This window comes from Meles meles, chromosome 14 (assembly GCF_922984935.1).
Source record: "Meles meles chromosome 14, mMelMel3.1 paternal haplotype, whole genome shotgun sequence".
In the NCBI taxonomy this organism is placed as follows: Eukaryota; Metazoa; Chordata; class Mammalia; order Carnivora; family Mustelidae; genus Meles; species Meles meles.
The window spans coordinates 14,704,384-14,724,112 of record NC_060079.1 but is presented as its reverse complement, the minus strand read 5'-3'; the positions used below and the strand labels follow the sequence as shown (position 1 = coordinate 14,724,112).

General features: G+C 32.7%; 1 protein-coding gene across 7 annotated transcripts in view; it reads right to left on the bottom strand.

Annotated features, from left to right (window-relative positions):
- Window positions 1–19,729, bottom strand: part of PDS5B (PDS5 cohesin associated factor B) — a 199,128-nt gene that overhangs the window by 107,106 nt on the left and 72,293 nt on the right. For all 7 annotated transcript variants that reach the window (XM_045978167.1, XM_045978169.1, XM_045978172.1 and 4 more), the window contains exons 3-8: window positions 16,989–17,192; window positions 14,027–14,113; window positions 13,803–13,900; window positions 13,046–13,172; window positions 6,988–7,068; window positions 2,821–2,961 (exon numbers count right to left, since the gene is read on the bottom strand). In XM_045978167.1, coding sequence (XP_045834123.1) covers window positions 2,821–2,961; window positions 6,988–7,068; window positions 13,046–13,172; window positions 13,803–13,900; window positions 14,027–14,113; window positions 16,989–17,192 — 738 coding nt within the window. The remainder of the gene's footprint in view (window positions 1–2,820; window positions 2,962–6,987; window positions 7,069–13,045; window positions 13,173–13,802; window positions 13,901–14,026; window positions 14,114–16,988; window positions 17,193–19,729) is intronic.

Here is a 19,729-nt window from a genome sequence, read left to right as displayed (position 1 = left end):
AGTTTGGTAAGTTCTTTATAGAGTTTGGAAACTAGCCCTTTATCTGATATGTCATTTGTAAATATCTTCTCCCAAAAGAAGAAAAAATAAAACAAGATGAAACCAGAAAGGGAAACAAACCATAAGAGACTTTTAATCTTAGGGAACAAACTGAGGGTTGCTAGAAGGGAGGGAGGTGGAAGGATGGGGCAAGTGGGTGATGGACATTTAGGAGTGCATATGATGTAATGAACACTGGATATTACATAAGACTGATGAATTACTGACCTCTACCTCTGAAACTGATAATACATTATATATTAATTAAATTTAAATTTTAAAAAATATGTCCATGACTGTTCATACTAGCACTATTCATAATACATAGGAGCATTATTTATAATAGCAAAGGGTGGAAACAACATAAATGTCCATCAACTGATAAAATATTGTATTACCCATACAATGAAATATGATTTAGCAATTAAAAAAGGAAGACGTGGTCTATATATACTATGGAGTATTATGCCTTCATCAGAAAGGATGAATACCCAACTATTGTATCAACATGGACGGGACTAAAAGAGATTATGCTGAGTGAAATAAGTCAAGCAGAGAGAGTCAATTATCATATGGTTTTGCTTATTTGTGGAGCATAAGAAATAACACGGACGACATGGGGAAATGGAGAGGAAAAGGGAATTGGGGGAAACTGGAGGGGAAGATGAACCATGAGAGACTGTGGACCCTGAAAAACAATCTGAGGGTTCTGGAGGGGCAGGAGGTGGGAGGTTGGGTGAGCCTGGTGATGGGTATTATAGAGAGCATGTATTGCATAGAGCACTGGGTGCAGTACATAAATGATGAATTCTGGAACACTGAAAGAAATTTTAAAAATAACTAAAAATTTAAAAAATAAATAAATAAATGAAATCCTGGCACAAACTACAACATGGATGAATCTTGAAAACTTTATGCTAGGTTAAAGATTCCAATCACAAAAGATTATATATGCTATGGTCCCATTTATAGAAATGTCTAGAATAGGCAATCTATAGGGACAGAAAGTAAATTAGTGATTGTCTTGAGCTGGGTTTCTGGAGGAATGGAAGGTCACCACTAAAGGGTATAAGATTTCTTTGTGTGGATGATAAAAATGTTCTAAAAATAATTGTCATGACAGTTGCATGACTGTGAGTATGTCAAAAAATACTGAACTGTACACTTTAAATGGGTGATTTTTATGGTATTTGAATTATATCTGAATAAAGCTATTACAAAAAGAAAAATAAATAATAATAAAACAATCTAAAAAAATGACCTCTAAAGTCTAAAAACATAAAAATTTAAAAAAATAAAAATAAAAAAAACTGTACGCCTGGACTCTACTGCCAAGAATTCTGATCAAAACAACTTATCTGGTTTAATGCCCGGACATCTGTTTGCTTACTAACGCTCCACAGGTGAAGATTCTATTGTGCAGTCGGGGATGATTTAAGCTTACTTTATGCCACCATCCAACTGTAACTCTTTGTGTTCCACAAATTCACCCAGCATCTTCCTACCTCTATATACTTCTATATCTGTTTCCTTTGTTTCAATTGTATGCTGTTTATCTTTCAACACACTTAGGATATTTGGCTAATTAAATCTGAATTTTTCTCCTCTTCTACACTAGCTGTTAAACTTGCTGAAAACAAGGATGATAATTCCTTTTTATATTTCTTACAGTATTCAGTATTTTAAAGAAAATTAGACCGGGGCACCTGGATGGTTCAGTCAGTTAAGCATCTGCCTTTGGCTCAGGCCATGATCTCAGGGTCCTGGGATCTAGCCCTGCATCAGGTTCCTCGCTCAGCAGGGAGCTGCTTCTCCCTGTCCCTCTGTCTGCTGCTCTGCCTACCTGTGCTCTCTGTCTCTCTGTCAAATAAATAAATAAAATCTTTAAAAAAAAAAATCAGACCAAGAAAAAAATTAGAAGTATGACTGCTTTCTGCCTCATTGAAACTGCTAACTACATGGGAAAATATGGCACAGTTGGGATAGTGAATCAAGTGGGTCACTTGAAAAATACACCAAAAATACACCCCAGAATAAAATGAGAATAATCACTTGCTAGTTTTGTGTGTTATTCACACTACAAATACAGATTGTTTATTTTCTTGTTTTAAAAGAGACAAATCAAAATTTTTACAAACAAGAAATATAACATGGAAATCATTTAAGAATTTCTCTGGGTGGTACATCAGGTTTCATCAAAGATGATTAATTATAACTAACTTTTTAAAATCTTCCTGTAATAATTTGAAAGAAGAAAATCTATCCCCCAAATCTACAAATGAAGCTCAATTTTATGGCATAATTTAATGTCAAGGCAACAGGAACATGCCACCAAAAAATTCCAGAGAATTATGTGAAAAGTAATGGAGTTTCAACATAGGCATAAGATAATAACCACATGGGGAAAATATTTCACAATATGTGGACCTAAACTATTTTTATGGTGTAATCAAGGGGTCTTGGGAACCACTATAAACTGTGCCTTGAAAAGAAGCTTGATGTATAGCTAGACCTCAAAAATTGGTCACAATCTAGAACTTTATCTGGAAATTATCTGAAGGAAAATACCATCATTAATTAAGTGGCTACTATCTGCTAGGCACCATGCCAGGCATTGCAGATAAGCAAAGAAGGGACAAACATTTAATAAATAACAGTAATACACCATCACATCTGCAGCATTCAGGTAAAAGTACCATAAGACCATAAGAATTAAAGAGCCACAAATAATGCTCTTTGCTAATCTGGTTGACAGAACCATAACATTTTTAAAACAGTTACCTTTAGTTTAAATTCAAGTTGGGGTAAAACAGAGAGCAGCAAATGACTATCAATATTATAGAGCTCCAAAATTAAGTCAAAGACATGCTCTGACAAATCGCTGATAGATGTTTTTCCAAGCATCAGAACCTGATTAAAAAACTTTTAAGAAAGAAAATTTATCATTAATAGCAATGCCATAGATAAAATGAATTTTCTAAAATCTTAATTATCATTCAATTAAATTCATTATTATTCTATACAAAGTCAAACAAGGGTTATCAAAACATTTTCTAACAGTAAGTGGAAAACAACTACAGGCTAGTGCACCTTGCACATGAAACTCACCTCATATACAATAAAAGGTAATTTGTACTAATTTATCAATTAGCTTATCAATCAACACTCTACCTATCAAATGCACCTTTTTTCCCATTATGGTACTTACTGTATTTTATCCTGTAATATGGTTCTATTTGTGTACATGTCTTAATTTCCCTACAAGATCAATTTCTTAAAGTCAAGGGATCACATCTTGTTCACCTTAGCATGTATGGGAGACAAGAGCATTAAAGACAAAACTTTGCACCTTTCATAGAAGGGGCCAATTCCATTTTTAAAATATGTAATTTTATAAAGCTAAACAACCTTTTTCTAATCCTGTCTTCTTTTACATTCTGATAAACAGTATATACATAGTACAAAGTTTATAGCACTAATTAAAATCCAATTAAAAGCACACATACACGGAAAATCCAAATTTGAACAATTTTGTTTCCATTAAGAACCAGCTATAACTAGTTTCCACATTCAGATCATTTATCATATTACTACTAAAACTGGTAACGATACATGGCATAATAATCCAGTTCCCTTTTATTAAAAGTCTTCCAAATTCATAAAAAATTAACTCAGAGAATATACAACATAGTCTCACCAGTATCTTCTGTCTCTTCAAAGAAGTAGTTTAAGGATTTTTTACACCACATAAGCCCTGAGCTCTACTCTCAGTATCAGTTAATACAACCTGACTTAATAAGGAAAGTACAAATAAAATATTTCACATTTCTATGTCTTTTCCACTTGCTTTAACTCTTAGGCTACTCTTACATGAAGTTTATATCTATGAACCTATACAGACTACCCACCTATGAAGGGGAGAAAAGAACAAATTCCATGTTACTATTCCTTTTTTATTTTTTTAACCAGTTTTAAAATTAATTTGTTTGTTGTCCTTGTTTATCAACATTGTAGGAAAAGAATTTCATGACATCAAAGGTTAAATTCTCATTTAGGCTGAAAATCAAATGACTTTGTTTCCACTCACAAAATTTCTCCTGCTTAAAAATAGTAAATCTAATCTTTCCTTAACAAGACCAAATAATCCTTTCCAATCTGGCCGCCTTGTCACATGATGTAATTGTCCTCTTTATCAGTCTGGGGAAACCAAATTTGAAAATTAAAAAAATAAAAATGCTGTAGTCTATTAAGTATGCCAAAGCCTTATGTCTTTAAGAAGAAAAAAAAAAACCATATTTTTACAGTGATTAAAAAATACTTTATTGCTGGGACACCTACATGGTTAGGTTGGTTCAGTGCCTGACTCCTTATTTTGGCCCAGGTCATGATCTGAGGGTTGTGAGATTGAGTCCCACGCTTGAAGCCTACTTACAATTCTCTCTCTGCCCCTCCCCACATGCTCGCTCACTCACTCTCTCAAAAAAAAGAAAGAAAAAAAAAGTTCTGATGAAAAATAAAATTACCAAGAAGTGACCCAGGCAGAAAGTTTTTGACATGTCCCTATGCAGTTTTTGTGTCTGATAGTTTGACCTTTTCAAAAATTACATACTTTTTAGTTTCTTAAATTGTCAAGCAATGACAAATTTTATATTTAAAAAAAAATCTATAATAACAACATAAAATAATAATCTAAAGTAATAACCACAATGATTTAAGTCCTAAGTATGTAAGAATCACTATAAAGACTATAAAGAACTTGAATGTGTCTCTATCATATCCCTAATAGTGAAAAAAAAAAAGTAAGTAAAAAAGAGATAGAAATGTGGTTGTTATTACCTCAGTATCCTACCTGTACTTTTGCTTGCTAATTCTCTACTACAAAGATAAATGAATAATGGCTACTACATGTATAAGTTCAAAAAACCTGAGAATTATTTTAATACTGTAATTCATTTCATCTTACAAGACAAGTTCACTAAGTCAAAGTTTGAGGTAGAAAATAAGATGTATAAGGGAACTAAAGAGGGTGAAAAAAAGCAATTCTTAATGATGTTTTAGCTAACCAACAAATAAAGCAAGGAATAAGAAGAGATTAAACAATGCACAAAGTACGGATAATAAAATACAGCAGGAAGTGTGCTCGGACCTTCTACTGATCTTGTGCCTCTCGCCCCTCAGCTTCTGATAAAGATACCACCAGAAAGTATGGAGAGGTCAGTTCTACCTCTGCAGGCAAGAACTTAGAACAAACAATTAACATAAGATATTAGTGATAAGGAACTGTAAACACCTGAGATTCCTAAAAGTATTTCTCTGGTCCTTTTTCTTTTAGCTCTAATTATAAGTATTTTCAAACATAAACATATGCTGAGAGAATAGTATAATGAACCTAATCACCTAGATCCAACAAATACCATCATTCCATCTTGGACCTTACTTTCTTTTATTATCTAATAAAATATTTATTTCCCCAATTCTAGAAAAGATATTAACATGGTATAGTGTTATTTGTTTTTGTTCCATTTTGTTTTGTTTTGCCAGAAAAAAGTCAAAAAAATTTAATTGTTCCCCTAAAAAAACATCTGGCTTGGCAATACCAATTTAAATAAGTGACCACCAGGAGGAGCTCACCTAGTATATCTAATACGCCATGGAGATGGTCATTCAGATGCTCTTGAAGCAAAGGAAAGGGGAAGGCTAATTAATACACACAAAATGCTTAAGTCTGGGTCTACACAATTCAAAAGCCATCAAGTCAATAATGAAAAAAACTCAACCCACTCAATCCAACCAATTTATTCTGGCCGATACCCAAGATTCACAAAACTAGCAGAAATCATTATTTAGAACCCTGCCAATTTGGAGTATTAAGATAGATTACACAATTTGTCCAGGTTCTCAAAGTTCACCCTCCAAAACAATTTCCTTACAAATCAAATACATTTTTCCAAATCATCATGTGTTTCGAATTATTTAAGGCCATAAGCCAGAAGCAAAAACTAAGATTTACTAAGATGCTGTTCTATAAAGTTTGTTACTTTTCCAAAGCATATCTTTTCACAATGTATTTTATATATGGATTTCATTTTTTATATACTATAGGAAATATGCTCCTTCAATAAACTTCAGGCAAATACGTAAGTGATTATAAATGACTTTCTCACTTTTTTCCAAGAGACAGATTTACATCCTTTACATATCTGAAGGTGGGTAAAAGTGGAAAGTAAGTAGAGAGAAGTGTTACATAAGGCGCCATTCATGTGAATACTTTCCATGTGAATGGTGCCCTCTAGAGTTGTGCAACCCAATAGAACTTTGGAGAGAAAATAAAACATAAGCTTTTATCATTGAACCTATCAACTAAAATATATTTCTTCCAAAAATAGCTAAAAGATGGTCAATTGTAAATAAGCAGATTTGGGATGATATTGGAAGGGCTCATTTCATCTCAATTCTTTCCCTTCTTCAGAAAAGGTTGATGTACATGATAGCAAGATAGACAACTGTCACCAAATTGCTGCCATTCATACTTGCCTTCAACTTTAAAGTCTTGATATTAGTTCATATCTATTTCTTGTATAAACCAATTTAATCTCCAAAAAGCTGTAACTTCCCTGAATAATGAGAAGTTCCATATGTTTTACCTAATTACATTTAGCTCTATTTGGAACATTAGAAACAAACAGTATATTTTGCTAATCAAAATAAAAGTTATTTTAATTCTTGGGCAATTTCAAAGAAGCAAATGAATGAACAAACAAGATGCTAGCTAACCTTCCATATAATAATAAACAAGAATAATTTTAAATAAGGAGAAAGAAAATATATCATTTAATGATTAAAACAACACAAAATTTCAAAGTATGTACTACCTGCCAGAATTTTGCTTCTAGCTATCTTTAAAATGTTGGCTAATCCTTCTGACAATCAATTACAAGAAAGACTTACATTGGTAATATATGGTTCAATAGCTTGAGCTGTCCTCTTCAGTAAAGCCTTTGCCAAATCATATGCTTGCTTGTTTAAATTCTGAAAAACATATACAATATCTATTACACATCTCTATGAAAAACAAAATATTACCTGTATTCCAAAAGGTACTCCTGAGTAAATGAATGGGAAAACTAAAATTCAGTTAGGATAAAAGAGAAAGCAAAGCCACTTTTCTAACAGACCTGCACCCCGGGACAAATAATACATTATATGTTAATAAAAATAATTAATTAAAAAAAGGGACTAACTGGTCTACCTAGATGATAAGATCCCTTCCAAGAAAGGATATATTGTCTTCCTATCTCGCTCACAACACAGAAAAGACCCATAAATGTTTATTAGATAGAAGAGGAGACAGTGATTCTAAACCTAGTCCCGAAGTCAAATCAGTTCAGCTGAGTACAAACACAGGCTGTTTTACCCAGGTCCAGAAGAACCAAAATATCCTAAGAGAATAAACTGGATTCTAATGTGAAAAAGAATGGGGGGCTGACAGGTGGGGAAAGACAAGCGTTTGGGGCAACTATGGGACAGGAGATTTACTCAAGCACATCTCGGAGCATAGCTAAGGTCAATGATACAACAAGAAACATAAGAAACAGTAAAATATGAAAAAAAAAAGGTACAAGAAAAAATATCTTAAGAAAACATGTTTTAAGAGATTCTGATAATGACAAAAACAATCAAGACCAAAGATCTTAAGGAGAATTGCCATTACGATTTAAGAATAGTACAGAAAACAGGTACACTGTAAATACCCTGAAACTCACATTTAGCATATTTTTAGATTTACCTGCATTGACGCTTCCGTTGAATTATTTCATTTCTAGTTGCTATTCAGTATCTTATAATACACTATAGCTTATTTACTCATTCTCCTGTTCACAGACATTAAATCGTATGTCTTGTACATGCTCCCTTGTGCATATAAGAAATAATTTTCTCTAAATTCCACCTCTGCCATTTTTCACATGGGCTTTTTTGTCCTTATTTATTTGTAGAGTTTCTCTATAAATTCTACTCACTAAACCTTTGTCAATTTTATGTAAAGCATATATTAGTCTTCATTTGTTTTTTCCACATTGTTCATGGTATCTTAGAGACAGAGAAGTTTCTTGACTTAATGTCACCAAATATTTCAATATCTTCCTATTTGGCTTGTGCTCACCTTATCTTTCTTATGAAATTCTCCTCCCCAATGAAATTTAGATGTTGCTTTATATTTTCACATAAAAATTTAAAGATTTGTTTTTCATATTTAGATCTTTATTCTCCCTGTAATTTATTTTTATGTATGTTATAAAATAATATTATTTTCCATATGGATATTTGTCCTAAAACCAGTAATAGTCCATTATTCCCTCCAGTGACCTATAATATCCACACTCTCAAGTTTCTATATAACTATGGAGCCACTTATAAATTCTCCATGACTTCCATTATGTCCTTTTGTCTATTACTGCCTGATTATAGTCAAAGGGATATATGGAAACAATGTCTTAATACCAGGAGGTAGATTAAGTCTTCACTTTCTATTCCTCTTCAAGAATGGTTAGCTATTATTGGCCATTTGCTCTTCAATGTGAATTTAAAATCAGTTTGTCAAATCACCCACACACCTTCAAACTTTCTCTTTGATTGGATTATCTATTCCTATGCAGAAATCTGGCATCATTATGATACTGAGCTTCCTATCCCATAAATATAACAAATCATGGAGCTAAGTTAAGTCCTTATACTTTTTAGTCAACTATAATGATTTAACATAAAGTTGCACATTTTTGTGAAATTTCTAAGCAGCTCAAGTCTTTGTTAAAGCTACAAATTTATTAAATTATACCAACGGCTTTTCATATATTGAACTTATATCTAGCAACCTTGTAGAATTTTCTTCTTTGTTCTAGAATCTGTATATGGTTTTGTGTTTTCTACAGTCATATTATCAACAAATAATTTCAGTTTATTTCTTTCTGATCCTTTTATCCTTTATTTATCTCATTTTATTTCACTAACTTAAGACTAATTAATGCTGATTAGAAATGGCAGTGTTGCCTTTATCCTGAGAAGTGTTACTAAACTGCAAAAAAATGTGCTTCAGCATTTCACCATTAAGTACAGCATCATACATGTCCTTTTACTTTATGGAAGTGTCTTTCTATTTCAAATCTGCCAAGAGGTTTTATCATAAATCATACTGAATTTTATCAATGCCCTTCTTCTACAACTGTTGATACTTTTTTCTTTGATCCATTAATTTACACAAATAGGTTAACATTAGAAAATGTTAATAGACTATCATGTATTCCTAAAATAAAGCTAATTTGCTCATTAGCAATACTAGTTTATGCCATTCCAAATGTTACTATTTTATGTTGAATTTATGTTATTGTAACTTTAAATTAAATTAGCCTATGATTCTTCTTACTTGCTTGGTTTTGTCTACTTTCCCTATGAAGATTATATTCCACTCATAAGGCAAATGGTGGAATATTTCTTCCTTTTCTATAATTTGGAAAAGTCTGCATGATATTAAGATTGTAATGCTACTCAAATGATTAGAAGGTATCTCCTGACTCAGTTTAAGTTCTTCTGTGGTAAGTTTGTGTTCTGCTGCTGTTGCTTTCATTATGGCTGCTACTATTGTTTAGGAGGAAGGGATTTTGTTCATTTTATGGATACAGTATTTAAAACCAATTAGATTTCTTTTGCTGGCTAAAGCTTAGTCAAGATCTTCTCCTGAGACAAGTTTGGCAAGATATATTTTCTAGGAATTTCTTTTACCTAATTCCAAGTATGTTACCATAAAATATTCTTAATGGAATTGTCTTTTTTTTTTTAATGTCTGCTGTTCCCATTTCATTCTAAAACTATATATTGATCCCATCTCCTTTTTTCTGATTCAACTTGCCAAGGATTTGCTTAATAGATTTTTCAAACTGCCAACTTTGAGATTTTGTGAAATGTCACTGTATTTTTTTTCTTTTAAAAATTTTATTTATTTGAGAGAGTGTGAGAGAGACAGAGACAGAGAAAGAGAGCATGAACCAGGAGAGGGGCCAAGAAGCAGACTCCCTGCTTGGGGAACCCCCACTCCACTCCCCCACCCCCACCCCATGTGGGACTCAATCCCAGTACTTCAGGATCAAGACCTGAGCCAAAGGCAGACTAAACCACCCAAGGACCCATCACTATATTTTCTATTTCATTGACTTCTGTATTTCATTCTTTTCTTCCTTACATACTCTGTATATTCTGATATTTTTATAACTTCTTGAATTGGACACTTAGCTAATAAAATTAGACTTAAAAAACATTTTAAGTTGTATCCCACAGGTTTTAATATGTATCATTGTAATTATCATTTCTAAATATTTTATAATTCCCATTATGATTCTTTTGATAAATTAGGGCTGCTATAAATTTGTTTTTGCTTCAAATCCTCAATATTCTTATAATCTACTGATCTACTTAATTTATAATCACTGAGAGAAGTGTTAAAATGGCCCACCAAATAGTGAGTTTGTTTCTTTCTCCTTATAACTCTTTCAATTTATGCTTTATATATTTCCAGCCTATGTACATATAAGTTTTAATACCTTCCTGAGAACTAAACCTTTTATCCTTCTACAAATTCCTTCTTTACCCAGTACAAGCTGCTTCAGTTTTCTTTCAGTTAATACATTTCTGGCAAGTCTTTTTTCCATCCTTTTATTTTTTTTAAGATTTTACTTGTTCATTTGAGACTGAAAGATACAGAGGGAGAGCATGAGCAGAGGAAGAGGCAGAGGCAGGGGGAGAAGCAGGCTCCCTGCTCAGCAGGGAGCCCACACGGGTTTGAGTCCCAGGACCCAGAGATCAGGACCCAAGCCCAGAGCAGACGTTTAGCCATTTGAGTCACCCAGGCACCCCTTTCAATCCTTTTAAAAGCTCTCAACCTTTTTTGTGACTGTATTTTGTTCTTATTTCTTATTGAACAGCTGGATTATTTTCAATCAAATCTGACAATCTGTTTTAAATTGTAAATTTAGACTATTTACATTTATTGTAATTCTTCCTTTTACAGTAAATCCTGAACATTTTAATATGAATACTTCAAGTTAGGAGTTAATCAATAGCTCCATACTCCTGATCACCACCCAAATTAAATCACTCATTAACTCCATTAAGCCACTCAATCTTATATGTTATTTGTATCCGGTAGTTCTCGGTCATTTTGTTAATCTCTTTAATTAATCATTATAATTATTATTGCTACTATTTTTTTAATAGGTAAGTTCTTATTTAAAGCATTCTTCGTTCACCATTATTTCTTCCTTCTTACTTTTATTAATTCAATTTCCATCATTCTAAAGTATTCACATACTGGTTCTTTCAGGAAGAATCTTGACAAGTGAATATTTAATGTCTTAATTTCACTCAAATTGGATATACAACTGCACACACATATACACACAAATGCACAATTATTTTTTCTTAGCACTTTGGAAGTATAGTTCCATTATCTTCTGGCATATCTATCCTTGCTACTGAAAAGTGAGCAATCAGTTTAATTATTCCTTGGTGAGAGCCATGCCTTTTCTATGTGCTTCACAGATTATCTCTGGTTTGGCATTCTATGATTTCTCCAGGATGTTCCTGGACTGGAATTTTTTTTTTATTTATTCCTCTCATGACACTTTTGCTACTTACCCCATGAATCCATGCTGTTTCAACAGTTCTGGAACATATTAAGCAAATTCCTATTTAAACATTTCTTCTCCACTTTCTACTTTGTGTTCTGCAATCACTACTAAATATATTGGTCCTTCTCATTCTATTTTTCATGTCTCAATATCTTTTATGTTTCCTTTATCTTAATCTATGCAATTTCCTCAGCTCTATCTCCAAGTTCTCTAAATATTTTTTATAATCCTATAGAGATCTTAATTTCAATGACCATTTCTCATTTCTACCTTTTTCCTAAACATCTCATGTTTTTAATTTATTTATGTCTTTGATCCCTTTAAGCATTTGTTATCTTAAATCCTTTTAAGGGTATTCATTATCTTTATCTATATATTATCTGAACTTTCAAGTCTATTTGCAAAGTCTGATTTTCAGCATTGATGGGCTATTTTCTTTAAGAATTTGGAAATATAAATTATGAGGTCATATACATTGAAGCACTATTTGTATGAATGTCATATACCTAAAAAATTTAGATTATACTTTGCCAAAAAGGTCTTCAGTTTGCAGATCTTTATACTGGTGACTATTTATTCTCTTTAACTTCTCTCTTTTCTCTATTTCACAGAATCATTATTTCCAGCTGTATACTGAAGAATTAATCATGTTCAAAGAACATGACACACAAACATACATTTTGATTAACATCACCCAGGGAAGAAACACTGTCAACAACATATTCTTTCTACAAATTAGTAAAGACTTCCCTTTTAATTTCACCCCTCCTCTCCATCTATACTACTGTTGTCTTTCATTTAAGGCTCTAACTGGTTTCAGCACCTCCTGACATAAAAAGTTACTAGCATCTAAGTAGCTATCACTCCTGAAATATTTCCTATACAAAACTGAGTTATTATAGATATTTTATCACATAAACTACATCTATTTAATTTCATTAGTACTATAAGTGTACCATGTTTTATTAAACATGACTAATCTTTTTTTTTTTTTTTTTAAATATTTTATTTATTCGACAGAGAGAAATCACAACTAGGCAGAGAGGCAGGCAGAGAGAGAGGAGGAAGAAGGCTCCCCGCGGAGCAGAGAGCCCGATGTGGGGCCCGATCCCAGGACCCTGGGATCATGACCCGAGCCGAAGGCAGAGGCTTTAACCCACTGAGCCACCCAGGCGCCCCTATTAAACATGACTAATCTTAATATTAATCAATTAAAATAGATTCTCTGAATCTAAGGCTAAAGCAGGAAAAATTACATTTAGAACATAAGCACAAACTCCTGACCTTAAATTAATGGGCTTTAGACATATTTCAGTATATATTCTACTTACCTTATGGGCAGGTACCAGATTTACCAAAACTGTATCCAAAAGCTCCTGAGATACTGTATCACCTTCACAAATAATAGAACTCATGAGGTCTACCATGTGCATATGAACTTTCTGATTGTGACCATTGCTGAAATTCAAAATAGATTATTTTGTTTATTTAAAGGATATAGGATTTACTCATAACATGGTGTTGACAAACACTACACTTTATAAAACATGATATTAATAATTAAATCAAATTCCATATATTCATTTAAAGTTTCCCTCTCTCCCAATTCTTACAGTGGTATCAAAAATATATTTTTAAACTACATTTCCTGGATTACTGTTCCCTAATTTTAACCAGTCTCACAATTAAAAATAATTAAATAAAATGCTATCTTTAGTTTTACCTTAAATTCAGAAACTCAAACTGCTCTGAAATTAATTCTAATAGATAATATTAAAGAATACACAAAAAACTCAAGTTTTATATGAATCAGGATCAGTAATATTTAATTAAAAGATAAAAATATAATCCAAAAAATATTTTATATTGGCTATAGATTGCTTTATGCCACTTTTGTATATACCCTACAATACAAAATTGATTAGTTCTATCTATTTTTAAAACATCTATAAAAATGTTAGAGTTCCTAAGTTACAACTCTTTGCCTGCCAAATATTCATCGTAACACACAGTTTATGCATATTCACCTGTAAGTTCTAAATGCTTTATATTTAAAAAAAAGTTACATGCCTAGTAAAATAAACTTACTTTATAACTGAAAATAATGTTCTGTATAATTGGGTAAAAATTTCATTGCTATCTTCCAACTCAAAGCATATGTTATAGGACTTGACCCAAGCAATGTTCTAAAAGATAAGAAGTAAAAAAAAAAAAAAAAAAAAAGGAAAGAAAGAAAGGTAAACACTTTAATTAGTAAAAATATACAAGCACATAAACCAATTTAAAATGTCACTTCAAGATATATTGCTTACCTCAAGTAAGTAAAAATACCTATTGAACTGTGGGCTCTTTGTATCTTCCAGCCCCTTTAACTGCCTTGTTATAAACATAAATATATCCTTCAAAAAAAGAGAGACAAAGTATTATTTAGATTATAGATCCTAAATGAAAATATCCACCACTCCTAAAGCTAATTCAGCACTCATGGGTATCTACCACGATAAATTGTAAAGAATCGAAGAGGGCTGGGGAGACAGGACTGTATATGGCTGGAACTTTTTAAAAGAACCTTATCATATGAAAACACTAAATATCTTATTAACCTTCACAGGAAAATAGTAAATAATTTACCATCATCTTAGAGAATGAAAAACTTCATCTTAAACCAAGTTAAAAAAACTAGACCCAAAAACTAGTAAACCAAAATTTATCTTATTATCAGTATAACAAAGGTTATATTTTATAATGTTATTAGTATTAGTATTACATACAGATAACAAAGATAATACTACTAATGTGACAGACAGCTTATTAGGTTTGCTAGAACAGCACTATATAGGTAATTATACAGCAAAAACACAGTTTAAGAAACTTAAAATTCCAAAATAAATCACCAAGTGAAAAGATAAAAGATCACAGAAACAGAAATTTTAAAAAGACCCATAGGAACTTAACTTTCAAGCTTCCTACCTAATCATTATATTTACTTGCTTTTTCCCACCATTTCTCAATCTATCTCCATCTGTCGGCTTTTGATTTTTTTTTACTACATCCTCCTTTTGTACCTGGATAGAGATAGGTTCAATGTCCCTTTAAGGCAAGTTTTATGGAGAGGGTGTTCTTAAAATTTTGGAAAAGGGTAAAATTATAAAAGCTAATTCTGCAAAGCAATCATGCTAATTAATCAATAAATATAAATAATATTAAATAAATAAAAAGAGAAAAATATTTCCCTTGTAAGTAAAATGATAAACAAGAATATTTTTTAAAGGAAAAAATACGCAGTTAATGACTAGCTTTTCAAAAAAAAAAATTATGAAAAGTACATCCTTCCAAAATGGTCACTTTGATAGTAGTACTGTACAAAATACATCTTTTGTGAATAAATCCTCCTAATGTGACTAAAAGAAAACCAAATGCCACAATGTCTACCTGGAGATAGAAAGACAACAGTCACCTATTTATAACCTCTCCAACAATCACTGACCTACACATGAAGCCAGGTGTATAAAAAGTGTTTTCTGACAACAATACTTACAGTGGAAATATAAGCATCAAAGTGTCACAATTTTCTATTATTGCTACTGCAGACAAAGAAAAATAAAAACTTTATGCTTATCAATAGTGAAAAAGAAAAGAGGCTTTTAAAGAAGACCAAAAAATCGGACCAGAGAAAGGAAGATGCTGTAAATTTTTCAGCTCTGGAATAATCCCAAAGACTCTAATTTAATTGCAGCTACTCAATATTCTTCTTATAAACTGTCCTGTTATAAATAGAACAGATGTGTAGGTATTCTTTTGGGAGGACTTTTTATTACCCCAAGGCCCTGAGATAGGTCACTGATTATGCAAACTGAGAAATACACAAGGGGTAGAAGAAACCTGTAGCAGCACTCTTAGACATTCCTCTTCCTAAGAAATTCCTCTTCCTAAGAATGCCGACAAGACACTGTAAGGAAGAGCCCAGAGGCCACCTCCAAATTAGAGATTTATAATTAGAAAGGAAAATACATACCTGGGTATATATACAACTTGACAGACCAGCTCATGTTATCTACTTAAACCTCTGACCATTCTCAAATTTTACATTTCAATTCTACCTTCAAGTGGCAAATACTGTCACTGTCCTGAGATTTTTACCAATTAAAATATTAAACAACCATGCCCAAACCAGTTTGGGAATTCCACACTGGAATTCTGGCAGACTTGATCAAATGAGCAGGCTCCTCACTCCCAATTATCAGGAATCATACCAGGACTCTTTTTCACCACTAAACCCAGTTTCTAACACATAATTAACAATACTTGTCAAAATAAAATAAACCTAAATTGCCATCATTTTCTCCACAATGGTAGTAATAACCTTCCTATAGACTCATTCCCTAACCCACAATTTCCACAATTATCCTTTTTTTTTTTTTTAAAGATTTTATTTATTTATTTATTTGAGCGAGAGAGAGAAAAAAAGGGAGAGAGAGCACACGCTAGGGGGAGAGGGGCAAAGGAGGGAGAGAGAGAGAAGCTGGACTCTGGTCTTGATCCTAGGACCCAGGGATCAAGAACTGAGCTAAAGGCAGCCACATAACCAACTGAGCCACCCAGGCACCCCCACGATTATCTTTTATTACTACTGGTTTTTCTAGTTTTCTCACCTGTTTTATTCAGTATCTTTTTGCACAGCTCTAGTTACTTCACACTTTCTAGCAGCTGGATTAATCATGCTATTCCCCTTTTTTCATCTTTTAAAGATTTTCCAATCCTATGGCTTTACTCACAACTACTTTAACCAAGTACTAGGTGTATTTTCTACCTTTTCACTAAAATTTTGTTCACTGTATTTTCTTCCAAACAATTCACATCACACACACACATTAGGATTCATAGTATAAATTCAGGCTTATACTACATAATATGTTTTAAATAATGAATATAGTCTTCAGCATAGATGTTCAAAAGGGAAAAGGAAGTATTCCCCCACCAAATGCTACGGAAATAGAACTAATCATAATATAAAGAGTATATATAAAAAGTATATGCACTAATCTACTTCTTATCCTAAAGATCAAAAACTGTTTTAGAAAAGTAAGTACTAAATGAGGGGTGGGGGAGTTCTTTGGAGAAGAAGAGGAGGAGGAAGAAGTTGTTGTTTAACAAAAGATTGCTACAGTCAGTGACAAAGAATCTGAAGAAATTATCTAAATACTTTAAGTCCCATTTTAGTTAGATAAATGAAAGTATCAGTCAATCTTGAAAGTTCTTTAAATCAGTACTTGCCTTTAGTTTATCAGGGGACGTGTAAGGAGCTTCAGGAGCATAAATCCTGAAAATATCAGCAAGGCAGCAGGCTACCAGTAAGCGAACATCTTTGTCAGGATGCTTGAGGAAAAAATCTGAAGCAAGATGTAAAGCTAGGTTTAAATATAGCTCCTTTTCTTCTTCAGAGTCCTGGTCCATATCCATGAAAGTTTTCACAACCATCTATTCAAAAACAGAAAAATGAAATCATGAAATCCTTCATGCAAAAATAGTCATTTGAAATAACAACCATATTAATTACAAAGATTAACTTCCAAATAAATAACATACAGTAGTTTTCATTTCTCCTCTGTAAGTGCCGAGAGAACAAGATCCTTCAAAAACTACAGGAAAAATAACTTCTTTTTTTTTTTTAAATATTTTATTTATTTGACAGAGAGAAATCACAACTAGGCAGAGAGGCAGGCAGAGAGAGAGGAGGAAACAGGCTCCCTGCGGAGCAGAGAGCCCGATGCGGGGCTCGATCCCAGGACCTTGGGATCATGACCTGAGTCGAAAGCAGAGGCTTTAACCCACTGAGCCACCCAGGCGCCCCGGAAAAATAACTTCTTTAAAAGACTGGGGCACCTGGGTGGCTCAGTGAGTTAAAGCCTCTGCCTTCGGCTCAGGTCATGATCCCAGGGTCCTGGGATGGAGCCCCGCATCAGGCTTTCTGCTCAGCAGGGAGCCTGCTTCCCCCTCTCTCTCTCTGCCTGCCTCTCTGCCTACTTGTGATCTCTGTCAAATAAATAAAAAAAAAAAAAATAGTAAATAAAAGACTTTAAAAGACTAAGATACTTTTCATGTAACCATCCTATCTGCTAACCAGATAAAAAGTTTAAAACTAGCCTTGCATGGCATTTCTGGTCTCACTTTTACAAATGGACTAAAAGGAATATGTCCTTCTTAGAAAGAACAACCCCTTTTTATAACATACCTACTCCTTTTACTATACTTAAGAAAAAAAACCAGGAAAAGAAAAAAACAATTTATTTTTCCATCTGACCCAAAAACCACTCCAGATACACGGACTTATATATTCAGCAAAAAAAGAATAAACAGATTTAAGAAAGGATGATGAAGATGTATTCTAAAACATTAAAAGCTACCACAAAGTGACTACCAAAGCATCCAACAAAATATTTCTTCTGCCACAGTAAAAGAGAACATGACATGGACGGTTTCTTAGTAGGACTCAATGGCATGAATGGAGTAAGCAGAAAGAACCTATAAAAAATGTTTCCTCTTTCAAAAACATTTACATAAAAGAAGTAGGGACAGAAATAAAAATGGTGAGGAATGGTACCAGTTGAATTCTATAAAGAGCTTTTTCTAATTTCTGTATTAGTTGTCACAATGAACCCTCAGTCCATATACTATGCTTACCTCAGATGAGACTTTAAATTGACAACTTGACAGGAACATTCATTTAAATAAAACTCTAATGGAAAGGTGACCATCCGGCATCCACTAGGTGGTGCTGCAAATACTAATCAACAAGTAGGACTGGCCACCAACTGTCAATTATCTATGACTTAGTCCTTGAAAAATACAAGGATTTGTACTCTGCTTTAGAACTAGATTCCATTGCCTTGCTGGGAAACAGTGTTTCTCACAAGGCAGACCTCAGTTCTACTATGCCAGATGCCAGAACCAACTGTAGGTTAATTCTTCCAGTCTGGCACTATAGTTAGTTTAAGGGTACAAGGTCCAGGACTACTCTCCTATCTTTTTAAGTTTATTCTTTTAAGATATATGTTTGACGGTATAGGCATTTCATGAAAAGAGGCAAAGAAAAAAAAAAAAAAAGACCTACATGCAGGAAACAATTTCTTTTTCTAGAATCTGTTCACAAAGAGAGATTCAGTATATTTTGAATAGAATATTATAGGAAACTCTAGAAATTACATAAATAATAAATAATGACCCTACATGTAACTCTTTTAATTTATAGAACTCACTCCTGTAATTGTACATATCAAAAATTACTGTCAGCCCACCATTAAATCCTTTTTATATTTCTCTAAGGTTGCTAAAAACAGTGGGTAAGTGTAAATTAGGAAAATAAATGAAGAAAAAGTATATTAACCAGATTAGTGCTGGGCATAAATGTCTAAAAAAATAATGAAAACATATTACAAACACTAAATGTGAACACTGTGGAAATCATTCCACCAAAACTAACAACAAAGTTTACACAAGGGCTAGATAATAAGAATTCCTCAAAACCATCTACTACTCAAAGGGTGTTATTAAACTCAATTGCTCATGTATAAGTCATCCATTAAAAAAGATGTCTGAGGAAATATCATCTCTAAAAGATAGGAAATGTTAATCAACTAGAAGTACAGTTTCTGCATTTAATAGTTTCTTCGTAAACAACAGAGATGTTTACCTACCATTGTTAAAATAAAAACTAATCTGAGGAAATCATGTATTCACTTCTCTAAAAATTCAACAGGTCAAGAAAATGGACATACAGAGAAAATGAAAAGTGTCACAAAGGATATAATAGCTTCACTATTGTTAACAAAATATACACAAGTTCCTAACTAGCACATATCGGTAATTTTAATCTGCTCAAAGGTATCTTTTCCTTGGAATAAAAAAAATCTAATATCTGACATTCTAATATCTTATGCACAAAACTAAGACTTTATGACTACTGGAGTCCTTTTCTTCTAATAAAAATAAACCATGAAGCAACAACTATAAAACAG